The sequence below is a fragment of the Nerophis ophidion genome, linkage group LG12 (genome assembly GCF_033978795.1).
Source record: "Nerophis ophidion isolate RoL-2023_Sa linkage group LG12, RoL_Noph_v1.0, whole genome shotgun sequence".
In the NCBI taxonomy this organism is placed as follows: Eukaryota; Metazoa; Chordata; class Actinopteri; order Syngnathiformes; family Syngnathidae; genus Nerophis; species Nerophis ophidion.
In genome coordinates, this window is record NC_084622.1 from 30,528,786 (window position 1) to 30,542,068 (window position 13,283).

The 13,283-nt window shown below is 39.5% G+C and overlaps 1 protein-coding gene across 1 annotated transcript in view; it reads left to right on the forward strand.

Moving 5' to 3' along the window:
* Positions 1-13,283, forward strand: part of zfpm1 (zinc finger protein, FOG family member 1) — a 218,776-nt gene that overhangs the window by 86,087 nt on the left and 119,406 nt on the right. Inside the window, exon 3 of the mRNA XM_061917349.1 lies at positions 12,986-13,132. Coding sequence (XP_061773333.1) covers positions 12,986-13,132 — 147 coding nt within the window. The remainder of the gene's footprint in view (positions 1-12,985; positions 13,133-13,283) is intronic.

Sequence of the window (13,283 nt, forward strand, 5' to 3'; positions counted from 1 at the left end):
TTTTGGTGTGGTTACAAACTGTTTTGCTCAATAAAGTGATTGATGGAATTCTTGTCCGTAAAGTGTCTCGACAAACGATAATTGAACTGTGTTGATAAAGATTGTTTTATTCATCGGGGCCACTCTTGTTGTCACTTGTCACTCATAGTTGCATTGCAAAATCATACTGAATAAATTGTCATGTGTTTATTTTTTTTAAAGTTCAGAAGGGATTTTTGATTTTCTGCGCGGCATTAATTTGTTGTGCGCAGAGGAAGCGTGAGCAGTGCGCAATTGCGCAGGCGTGCACCTTAGAGAGAACGTTGCCTGTGAGCCCCTCTGTAAAAATTAGCTTATCAAAGCAAAGAAAAGTGGACAGTGAGTGCCAAGTATTTAATGCAGAGTGGACAACAATTTTTTTTTTTTACTGAAGTCCGATCAAAGGCTGTGTGTCTGATATGCCAATAAACTGTCACGGTTTACAAAGAGTACAATATCAGCCGCCACTTTGCTACAGGAGATGCTAACTTTGCTTGGCTCGACCTACGTCTGTAAGCAGACATTCAGCGTTATGACCATCAACATATCCCATCACAGATCCAGGTTAACTGACCAGCATCTCAGAGCTATCCTGAGAATTGCTACAACCAAACTCACTCCAGACTTTGATGCATTAGTCAACAAGGGAGATCAACAACACTGTTCCCAAAGAAACTGAGTTTCTCTGCTGTTATTCTGTGATAATAAAATGTAAATAATTCAAGTAAATCAAATGTATACTGTGAATTTCTCTACTGTGTTTATTCTTGATCAAATGAAATTAATGCATTTGAAGAAAAAAAACTCTACTAGCTTTGCCTTGCTGCCTACTCATGATATGTTACATGTTTGTAGGCCAAATCCTCTCACGTAATGGCTTTTTCATGTAATTTATATTATTTCACACAAACACTCCATCCATCTGTTCCTGGCCCAGCCCCCCTGTCAAATCTTAGAACCCAATGTGGCCCTCCTGGCAAAAAGTTTGCCCAACCCTGTCTTAGACTGTATTGGACAATATACCAACGTAGTTTACATACCAAATGTCCATTTCCATTTATTAAAAGTAATAAGAAAACGTGAATGCCTGACTTACCTATCAAGTACGAAATTACCAAGTTTGGCGTCAGATGAAAACGTTTTTTCTGCTTTCAATCATCTTCATCTTTCAAAGGCCTCCCCGTTAAAAAATCCTTGTTTTGTTCCTGGTTTTGTCATGAAAAATTTGAGAATTGTAACGACACCTTTTAGATGTACTAAGGTCTGACATGTCTAGTAACTTTACCAGTGGCAGTTGCTCGACGAAGATGGCGGTGCGTAACTGGCAACCTGGATGTGACACACTCACGGACTTTCTAATTGGTCAAATGGTGGGGGGGGGGGGGCATCAAAATGAAAACCATAACAAGTTTTAATGGCTGTAAATGTAATTTTGAAATGAGCATATCCTGGCTGAACTACCGTTATCAGTTATAAAGGTATTCAAAAAAATCACGATTTATTAATTCCTTTTGACATATCAGGGTCCAGGCTGGACTTGATCACTTGGCAGAAATAACAGCATGCTGTGTCGGCGGAGTGTTTGGATCCGAAGCCGTACAGTAGTAGCGCTGTATATGTTTTTTTCTAATGCTCAGTTCTGACAGCCGAAACAACCCTGCAAAAGTTAACCATTTAGCATTAGCAGAGATGCTAACAGTCCATTTCACCGACATCATATTGTTGTGTTTTCCTCTACTATTGCTGACGTTCTGGTTGTTACATGAAAGCACTTGATATGAAGCACAATGCCCCTCTTGCAAGAAAACACTTATATGGAAAATCTGAAAAATCGTTGTTGTGATGGTTGGTAATATTTGTTTCACTTACTTTACAATAGAAAAGTTTCTGGTGTATTTAGATTACCCATTTTTTTTTCCAATTTGGAAAAGCAGTGAATTTCCATACTTACAATTTATTCTGACCCTCTGATTTCTCTTAGTGGCTGTATACTTTTTTGTCTGTATGTGAAATAGTCTTAAATTTGATTTGTTGAAACCTGCAGGGACCCTGTTTGTGATATCCATCCATGGCAACTCAGTAGAGCAGGTTACCAGATTTTGCTACCTCGAGTCTACGATCAACAGCATCAATGACCCTAGCGAGGATGTCAATAACAGGACTCACCTTAAACTTGTCTTTTCACAACATGGCTTTTCCGCGCAAACCAAGATCCGTGTCTACAGGGCTGTTGTGATTCCAACCCTTCTACATGGGTCAGAGAGCTGGACCTTCTGTTGAAAAAACATCATGACTCTAGAGAGGTTTCACCAGCAAAATCTGTGGGCAATCTTAGCAATTGCGTAGGAATATCGCATCGCATCACCAACAATAATGTTGTTACCCATGCCAATCTTCCCAAGCTTGGAAGCAATTATCACCAAGATGATTTATTTATTAAATGTATCATTTATTCCTAAACAGACCTTGTTTTGTGCACTGTCCCATGAGTCTATGCTGCAAGGGGGACCCAAGAGACGGCTGAAAGAACAGTTTAAACAAGTACTTACATAGAGCAGGATCCCTGTGAACAACTGGGAGGCCCTGCCAGCGGACCACTCTGCCTGGCGTGGTTAAATTGCCATTGGGATTGGTGCTCAGAAACTTCCGATCAAGCTATCACAAGCAGCAGAGAAGAAACGCCAACTAAGACATCAACGTCTTTTGCTTCCCCGTCCACCTGTAATATTTTCGTGCCAAGACTACCCAAGGCTTTTCCACATACACCTTGGACTCCACAGTCACCAGCAGGCACACAGACAGAGAGTCCAGGTAGCTCAGCTAGTCCAGATAGAGAAGAAATGAATAATGAAGAGAAAACAGATCCTTGTTTTTGTGGCTGCCATGAGGAAACTATAACTATCACAATGAAACAGTGATAAATACGGTACACGCCTTCATCTAATTCATTCAGGCCCAAAACACAGGTGCCTGGGAATCCTTGTTCTAAGGGGTGACACGATAGACCTCCCCCAGGTCAGCAGTCCACCCTTTTCCTCTTTTTTGAAGAACTGAGGTTTGAAATTCTGGAATGACTGCCCATTTGTGCATTTGTATCCACCACATCATTGTAAGTGTGTTCAGCACTGGTGAAGCCACAGTTCTAACATGGCAGGACTGCTATCAGGCCCCAAGCAACATAGTGTTCCAACATGGAAAACAGCAGCAAGGAGATTTATTTCAGCAGGTTCAGGGGCAGTGAATAGTCCTCGCAAGAGGCACCAGGCTATCAGATAGGCCTGCTGAGAAGAGACTGCTGATCCTCTTCTCCCAGCCTAGTTTTTCTCTCCTAGGGGCATGAAGGATATACTCCACTCCTGGACCATTCATCATGTCTGGTACTGAGGCCATACACGGAGGGAATCTGTATCATTATTATCTTACTACCTGCCCTTTTCTTACCCCCGGAAGAAAATATCTCCTCTGAGGAAGAGGCAAAACTAATTGTTACTCTGCATGGTGTCAAGTCTCACTCATTCTGTTTCGATTACACCCCATCCACTAGCCAGCTTTATCACATCTATCTCCCCCTTATGGTCTTCCTCCCAAGGTTCAGCCAGTGTCCCACTTCACCGTCTCACCAGGACCCTTATCAGGGAGACGGCTCTGCTCATTAAGGAGTTAATTTTCTCCCTCCTATCTCTTATTAGTACAGTCAACCTAAAGCACTGTGAATTCTTTAAATTTTCTTCCATGTTATCAGAAAAGGGAGAAGCAGAAAAAAAAGATGAGAATGGGGGGGTATTTAATCGTTTAAGTAGTCTTCCTGGGGAACTAGATTTCTTTTTTTCCTCTTCCCAGCAATGCAAAGAAATCTCTCTGAAAGTCGGCCCATCTCAGTAATTCAGTTTTTAAAGCGTGAGGATGGAGGGAAGGGAGGTGTTGAGGGGGTCGGGGGCTGCAGGGGAAAGCAGGGGAATAGTGGTGATGGCAGGAGAGAGAGGGGGGAGAGAGAGAGAGGGGAAAAAAATGACTTGATGAAATTCCGCTATCAGCTCCGAACCAATATGCAAAATATCTTGCTGGAAATCAAATAGCTATTATGTTTTCATTTCCACGTCGGCGTATTTGCTTAATGAAGAGGAGACAGATCAGACCGGCAGAGAGAGTCTGCAGGAGCCGATAACCGCCAACGGCTCCCAGCTATCCGCACAGAGTGACGCTCACAGTCACTACGCTTATTCACGGAGAAAAAAAAGGAGGAAAAGAAAGAGATGGAGGTGAAGGAGAGAGGTAGAGATGAAGAGAACAGGGAGGTGATGGGGAAAAGGAGACCAAGAGAGATATTAAAAGGGCTGGGAAATGTTAAAAAAATAAGGCAGAAATGAGGAAGGCAGGTCATAAGGACAAAAAGGAATGGAGACTGGTGTTCAATAAGTTGGGTGTGCAGCTAATGCAGCTAAGGCAAAGTTGCCTTGAATTCCTTTGAACTCCATCCATCCATTTTCTACCGCTTATTCCCTTTTGGGGTCGCGGGGGGCGCTGGCGCCTATCTCAGCTACAACCGGGCAGAAGGCGTGTACACCCTGGACAAGTCGCCACCTCATCGCAGGGCCAACACAGATAGACAGACACTCACATTCACACACTAGGGCCAATTTAGTGTTGCCAATCAACCTATCCCCAGGTGCATGTCTTTGGAAGTGGGAGGAAGCCGGAGTACCCGGAGGGAACCCACGCATTCACGGGGAGAACATTCAAACTCCACACAGAAAGATCCCGAGCCTGGGATCGAACCCAAGACTGCAGGACCTTCGTATTGTGAGGCAGACACACTAACCCCTCCCCCACCGTGAAGCCTTCTTTGAACTCAAATATACAAAGTCCTCCCTGCCAGTGGATATATACTTACTTGTACAATTGAATGTTTCTTCGCAGGTCAGTCTTGCTATCTTCAACTGGTTGCATTGTATTGTATATTTTAAGTATTCTGTGGCTTTCAAGTGTTTCAACCAGTACTTCTCAAATGGTGAGGAGGGCCCCCCTAAAGGCGCACAGTGTGAAGCGTCAGTGCGGGGCTTGAGCAGCAGACATTCCAATACTAGCATCAGTATGAAAAATGCACATCTCGGTGAATTGTTTGCACTTTTTTGTCAGTTTTCATAGTAGCACAGACAGTCTTGTTTAAATGTTATAAATTCAATTAATAAACTCCATCCAGCCATTTTCTACCGCTTGTCCTTACGGGATCGCGGCGGGTGCTGGAGCCTATCCCAGTTGCACACGGTGGGAAGGCGGAGTACACCCTGTACAAGTCGCCACCTCATCGCAGGGCCAACACAGATAGACAGACAGACAACATTCATACTCACATTCACACACTAGGGCCAATTTAGTGTTGCCAATCAACCTATCCCCAGGTGCGTGCCTTTGGACGTAGGAGGAAGCCGGTGTACCAGGAGGGAACCCACACAGTCACGGGGAGAACATGCAAACTCCACACAGAAAGATCCCGAGCCCAGCATCGAACCCAGGACCTTCGTATTGTAAAGGACACTTACTTACCCCTGTCAACCGTGCTGCCCGTAAATACACTTAACTTTGAATTTATTTTAAGTTATGTTAATTCATTTTTTTTAATCTATTTTGTTCGTTAGTGAATGTATGCAGAAGGATAATGTCATACAGTGGTTTGTACAGATAAATACATATTTATCAGTTTCTCAATAGTATTTCAATTTAGGGTGGGATTGGAAAACAACGGTCTCTTAGGGCAGTGGTTCTCAAATGGGTGTACGCGTACCCCTGGGGGTACTTAAAGGTATGTCAAGGGGTACGTGAGATGTTTTTTAAATAACAACAATTAAAAATTTCCTCTATAAATATATTTATTGAATAATACTTCAACAAAATATGAATGTAAGTTCATAAAGTGTGAAAATGAATGCAACAATGCAATATTCAGTGTTGACAGCTAGATTTTTTTGTAGACATGTTCCATAAATATTGATGGTAAAGATTTATTTTTTTGTGAAGAAATGTTTAGAATGAAGTTCGTGAATCTAGATGGATCTCTAGTACAATCCCCAAAGAGGGCACTTTAAGTTGATTATTTCTATGTGTAGAAATCTTTATTTATAGTTGAATCACTTTTTTATTTTTCAACAAGTTTTTTATTTTTTTTCCAAATAGTTCAAGAAAGACCACTACAAATGACCATTTTTTGCACTGTTATACAATTTAATAAGTCAGAAACTGATGACATAGTGTTGTATTTTACTTCTTTATTTCTTTTTTTCAACCAAAAATGCTTTGCTCTGATTAGGGGTACTTGAATTTAAAAAAAGTTCACAGGGGGTACTGTTGTGATCCGATGGTGGGATCATACCATATTGTTGCTTTTTTCCATTTTTGTATCACTCGCTGTCATTTGACTCCTTAGTTCCTGTTTTAGCCTGTCACCATGCTTACATATTTCCACCTGCTACTATCAGTTCTCGCACACCTGTTTCTTGTAATCACCTTCCTTATTTAAGCTCCCCCCTTTTCGTTGTTCTGCCTCGGATCCTAATTTGCCTTCGCCCAACAAGTGACGACTGCTTTGTATGTATATTCTCGCTAGCTTACATGCTACGCCTTTGTTCTTTCTTAGCTCTCATGCTAATGGTTTTGTTTTCCCTTTTTGTGCCTTCGTGCCAAGTATAGTGTTTTCTGTTCATTTTACTAGCTTCCATGCTCGCGCCATTTGTTTGCTTTTCTGTTAGCACCAGTGTTTTTGTTCCTTAGCCTTTTATTAGTTTAATAAATACTTTTCATCTTACCTTATGCTGTGTTCTTGCCTGACGCATCCCTGGCGGAACCAATCCGGCATCGTTATAACACACAGTTTTCACAGTTACATCACTGAAAAAAAAAAAAAAAAAAAAAAAAAAAAATATATATATATATATATATATATATATATATATATATATATATATATATATATATATATATATATATATATTTACACACACACACACACACATAATAGATATTGTGTATATATATGTATGTATATATACATATATATATGTGTATATATACTGTATGTATATACATGTATAGATGTATATATATGTGTGTATGTATGTAAACATATATAAGTATGTATATGAAACACCTGCTAACAAAAACGTCTGAAAGTTACAAAAATTTCATCCATTAGCAGCATATTTCTAGCGTTTTAAGTATCTTAAAAAAATTGTAAAAAAAACCCCTAAAAAAACGGGTGTTCTTGTCTCTCATAATGATTGTGAATGATAAGCAAAATTCCAAAAAGTGCATTTCTCCTTTTACACAACACTTGACAATTGCAACTTAAATGAGTAGATTTTTCTTAGTTGCTCTAATGTTTTATGTTAAATTTACTTGAAGTTAAATGCTTGAGGGAGTGCAAAGTTGAGAGTATTTTCTCAGGTAATTCTCTTTGCTCTGATCAATAAGTGGATCCCCTCCACTGTCACCTATGTCATCCTCTCATCCTTTCCTGTCTTTCTTAATGGTTTTCTTTCAAAGTCTATAATTGTCTCACACAAGTACACCCCCACTATCCTTTTCCTACTTTCAGGTCTGATGTGTTTTTAATTTTTTGTTGCAGGCGTTGGGTTATTAGCGTAAGAGCGGCAAAGCCTGCGTCTGTTTAATCAGGCTTGTTGAGCATACAGGTTTGATGTGTGTTGTCTCAGTGTTTAATCAGCGAACTGCTTGCTGCAGGTTTGATGTGGATGGAGAGTTAATAAAGCAGTATCTGTGGTGCCTTCATCAGCTGCAGCACTTTGTTCCGCCTCTCTTCGGGCCTCTTTAAGACAGACAGTGACAGTCCCTGTGCGGCAGCTCAAGTATTCTCTTCTACGAAATCTGTGTTTCATCCCAGTGCTGCTCTGTGTATCAGCAAGGACTGTCTTTCCTGGCTCTTCTTTAATCCTGATTTTAGTTTTAAACATGACATACCTTCACACCTTCATTGTCTGGTCGCCCTTCACTGAAACACCCTTAGAGAAAATAAAACTTGACTGAATATTAATCCGTAGTGATGGGATACAATACAGAATCATCAAGGCATTATGAAACACCAGGAGTGATACTGGGCCATTCAATCTGTGTGTGTGTGTGTGTGTGTGTGTGTGTACCCATTTTTTGTATGTATGTATATGTATACTATATATATGTATGTATATATGTCTGTTTATGTATATATACAGTATGTATGTATATATACATACAGCATGTATGTATACATATAAATTACGGTTGTACGGTATACCGGTATTAGTATAGTACCGTGATACTAATGAATCATATTCGGTACTGTACCGTCTCTGTACCGGTATTTAGCTACTTCTAAATCACTAATCCTGGCCTCCATGGCGACAAAGTAGTAGTAGTTTTCATTTGTCGCCATTCCCCTTAAAGTTTTATTTTCATGTGATCATAAACTTTGGAAATTAGGAAGCTTAGGGCTATTTTACTGAACAGTGACAGTAGATGGAGTTTCATTACTTCACAATGAAGAAAGTTGAGTGGTGTGTTTGATAAGTTCAGTCTATTGATGATATTAATGTGCCCCGTGTCTTTTTTTCTATCTTTTGTAGCTCAGTTAAACTTTTCTTGTTGGATATAATATTGAATACAGCTTTTAACTGGTAAATTAAGTGGAATATGCTTCACCTAATCTTCTAGTCCCGCACTATCCCTTCCACCAACTCTCCAAGACACAAGGAGAAGAAGAATATATTCCTCTTTGGATAAAAAAAGGCAGCTGAAACTTTTTCTACAGCATTTAATGTCCGAAAGCAGTGATGTAGTGATTGATTCATTAAACCAAAGCTGTAATGAGAAAAGAAATTCCAACTTCAATTTGAAACACAAAATGTAATTGGATTTTTTTTTTACAGAGAAGTCCCTTTGTACAATTATGATTAAAGCAAAATTAATTGTATGAAAATGTCCTCAGAGATACGGAAAATTAGATGGAACAACGCTTGGACAACATGGACATTATTCTAAAAATATTGTGCATGGGGATCGATCGATTTCTTTTTTTCTCTGTGTCCTATCTTTTTCTCTTACGACGGTCCAAATCTCGCTATGTTAATTTTATCTGAAATTAGGGTGAACCATGCAGGCGTGGAAGTTGAAATTAGCCTGAAGATGTTTCATTTACAAAGACAGAAACACTTTGTCAGGCAGCAATTGTTTCCAAGCATTATCTCTGCCTGCTTTTAATTGCTTTGGAAGTGAAATTAACAGAATTAGAAAAATTGCCTTACCCTTTTTCTACAAGCTTCTTTATTCACAGTCATTGTTGTGCACTTTGTATAGATTATAGATGCCTTTGTTCCAGCATTGTAAATATATATGCCCCGAGTCATGGCTTTAGCTCCGAAACAATCCCACTACTGGTTTGACACAAGCAAATTAGAATTAATTTACAACCTGTCTCGAATGAGGCAGGGGGGGTACGCACTGAAATCAGGGTTTCTGTCTGAATTTAATTCACTAAACGTGTTTTGCTCCCTTTCTATTGTTCGACTATCTAGTTTTTTTCCCTATTAAAATAAATTATTACTTTTGGATCAATCATTTGAACATATCCCATCATCTTCTCTCGCAGGAATTGGGAATGTGATCCTTCACCAACAAACCTGGAAAGAAAAAAAACTTAATTGGGTCCGACAGCAAACAAGAAAGAAATCAGGGTGCTCAATGTACTATTTCAAGCAGGATGTTGTATTAATCTAAAAGAGCGGGCTTTAATAATGAAGTCGTTTTTCCCCGTTTTATGGATATAATCTTCAAACGGGCAAAAATAGATCAAAAGTTCCGTATAATTACTATGGTCAGCAGGGATTGTGAAATTGTAATTGATACAGATCAGCCCTTTACTAATCACTCTTTTAGCTTCAATTTTTAGGTATACTGCAATTTGGCTTTAGGTCCCCTTTGGCTTCTGCCATTAATCTTATGGATTAGATAAAGTGGGTCCCTGTCTTGAAACCATTTTTCAATGGTTCAGTGTGCATGTATTTTTTAGTTTGATTTTAAAATGGTTTCCCTCTCTTTTCTTTTGTGTATGGATGCTAATGAATAAAACCAGTGCAATTAATTCAATTGATGTAGTTCATTAAAACAATATGTTTTTTATTTGTATATATTTTTTTTCAACACTCATCCACATTTTTAAATGATGATTCCCTTTTTTACATACTGGTAGGGATACTTGATGAAATTAAACAACAATTATCAAGTCAATATATTAATAATATTTATTTTTAAGTATTTAAACACCTGGTTGGTATATTGCACATACTTTTTTACATTCTATACACATGGGCAAATATGCATATATCAAGAAATGTTCCTCAATTGAAATACACGTAAATAACATTTTCAGGATGACTTATTAAATTTTTTGATTGATGTGCTTTACACGATTCACATGAACATTTTGCCATGTCCCCACTTTTACCTTACAGTGAATTCGTAAAGTATTCACAGCACTTCACTTTCTCCCCTTTTTGTTATGTACAGCCTTATTTCAAAATGGTATAAATGTATTTTTGTCCCCAACATTTTACACATAATACCCCATAATGACAATTTAAATACGTTTTTAGAGCTTTTTGAAATGTATTCAAACCCAAACAAAAAGTTAAATGAAAGAGAAATAAATACTTAATAAAAGTTCATCAACTGTTGATGCATTTTTGGCAGCAATTAGAGCTTCAAGACGTTTTGCTACAAGCTTGGCACATCTTTCTTTATGCAGTTTCACCAATTTCTTTTTGCAGGACCTCTCAGGCTCCATCAGGTTGGATAGTTAGCGTCGGTGCACAGACATTTTCAGATCTCTCCAAAGATGTGCCGTCAGATTCAAGTCTCAATGACATTTATGGAGTTGACCCGAAGCCATTCCTTTGATATCTTGACTGTGTGCTTGGGGTTGAAAGATGAACGGTCACCCTATTCTGAGTTTAAGAGCATGTTTTCATCCAGGATTTCTCTGTGCATTGCTACATAAATTTTTCACTCCATCCTGTTTCGTCTCCAAGTTCCTACCGCTGAAAAACATCCCCCCAGCATGAGCCTGCTACCACCATGCTTCACTATAGGGAGGATATTGGTATGGCCTCACTGTGGCAGAGGGGTTAGTAAGTCTGCCTCACAATACAAAGGTCCTGCAGTCCTGGGTTCAATCCCAGGCTCGGGATCTTTCTGTGAATGCGTGGGTTCCCTCCGGGTACTCTGGCTTCCTCCCACTTCCAAAGACATGCACCTGGGGATAGGTTGATTGGCAACACTAAATTGGCCCTAGTGTGTGAATGTGAGTGTGAATGTTGTCTGTCTATCTGTGTTGGCCCTGTGATGAGGTGGCGACTTCTCCAGGGTGTACCCCGCCGTCCGCCCGATTGTAGCTGAGATAGGCGCCAGCGCCCCCCGCGACCCCAAAAGGGAATAAGCGGTAGTAAATGGATGGATAGATGATCAGTGTCTGGTTTCTTCCAAACACGATGCCTGGCATTCATGCCAAATAGTTCAATCTTTGTCTCATCAGACCTGATAGTTTTGGTCTGAGGTGCATTTTGGCAAACTTAAACGAATGAATGGCTTCCGTCTGGCCACTCTGCCATTCATGTCTGATAGGTGGATTTCTGCAGAGATGGTTGTCCTTCTGGAAGGTTCTCTTCTCTGCACTGAAGAAGGCTGTACCTCTGACAGAGTGACCATCGGGTTCTTGGTCACCTCCCTGACTATAGGGCCCTTGTCTTCCGATCACTCAATTTAGGAAGAATCCTGGCGGTTCCAGATTTCTTCCATTTACGGATGATGGAGGCCGCTGTGCTCATTGGGACCTTCAAGGCAGCAGATATTTCTCTGTACTCAGATCTGTGCCTCAAGACATTCCTATCTTCGAGTTCTACAGACAATTCCTTCAACTTCATTCTTGGTCTGTTGTCTTTAATGCAATGTCAGGTGTGGGACCTTATATATAGACAGTTGTGTGCCTTTCCAAATCATGTCCAACCAACTGAAAATACCACAGGTGGACTCCAATTAAGCTGTAGGAACATCTCAAGAATAATCAGTTGAAATAGGATGCATCTGAGCTCAAATTTGATCTTTATGGCAAAGACTGTGAAAGCCTATTCACATGTGATTCCTTTTTTTTTTTTTCAATGTTTGTAAAAACCTATTAAAAAAAATCTTAATTTGTAGATGTTTGAGGGAAAAATGGATCAATTCCATTTTGGAATGAGGCTGTAGTGTAACAAAATGTGGAAAAAGTAATGCACTGTGAATACTTTCTGGATGGACTGTATATCCAGACCTAAAGTTTTCAAATATACAACTACAACTTATAAACTCATAATGATAAATTTTACTGTAGTTGCAATTGCTATATTGTGTCAAATACAATACGATATTTATGTGAAACTGTCAATGTGCTCAAACAGTTGTCATTCCAAAGACCCAACAAGCCATTTCAATTAAATTTTCAATTCCAGTCACCCAGGGGAGTGATCCCCACATCTGCGGTCCCTTCCAGGGTTTTTCGTTGTTCCCATTGAATTGAGTTTTTTCTTGCCCTGATGTGGGATCAGAGTCGAAGATGTCGGTTTGGCTCGTGCAGCCCTTTGAGACGTTTGTGATTAAGGGCTATATAAGTAAACTTAGATTGACTTTGATTGAATTTAAGCGGCTTCTTTGTGTTTTTCTTGTATATTTTTAAATATTACATAACTAAATGAATACATTACTTTTATCTTACTGCATTCCAATGATTTTTTTCACTTGGTAGGAGCTTGAAAGAGCCATTTGATTTGTAGAAACACAAGTGTAATTACCATCAAACATTAACCACAAGTTCTGCCACAACTTAGTGACTGTACGGTAGTGGTGTAAATACTGTACATAGTATGTTTCATCCTCCATCTTTGCCTCGCAGGTTCCCTTGGTGAGCTTGACAGCAACGATGACAGCACTCTTGACGACCTGAGCCTTTCTGGGGAGGAGGCAGAGGCCTCAGACCCAGATGATTCAGCAGAGGGTGAAAGCAGCACTCCTCCATCATATACGCCACTGTACAATGAAGGTGAGAGGCTTACACATGCCTAAAAGTCTAATTGTACCCATTTAGAAATACTGTAAATGAATAAATAAATGAATAAATCCATCATAACAATGCAATATTTTTAGCAGAATACAGTAGTTTGTTTATTTTTCACATTTATACTTTGTGTTTT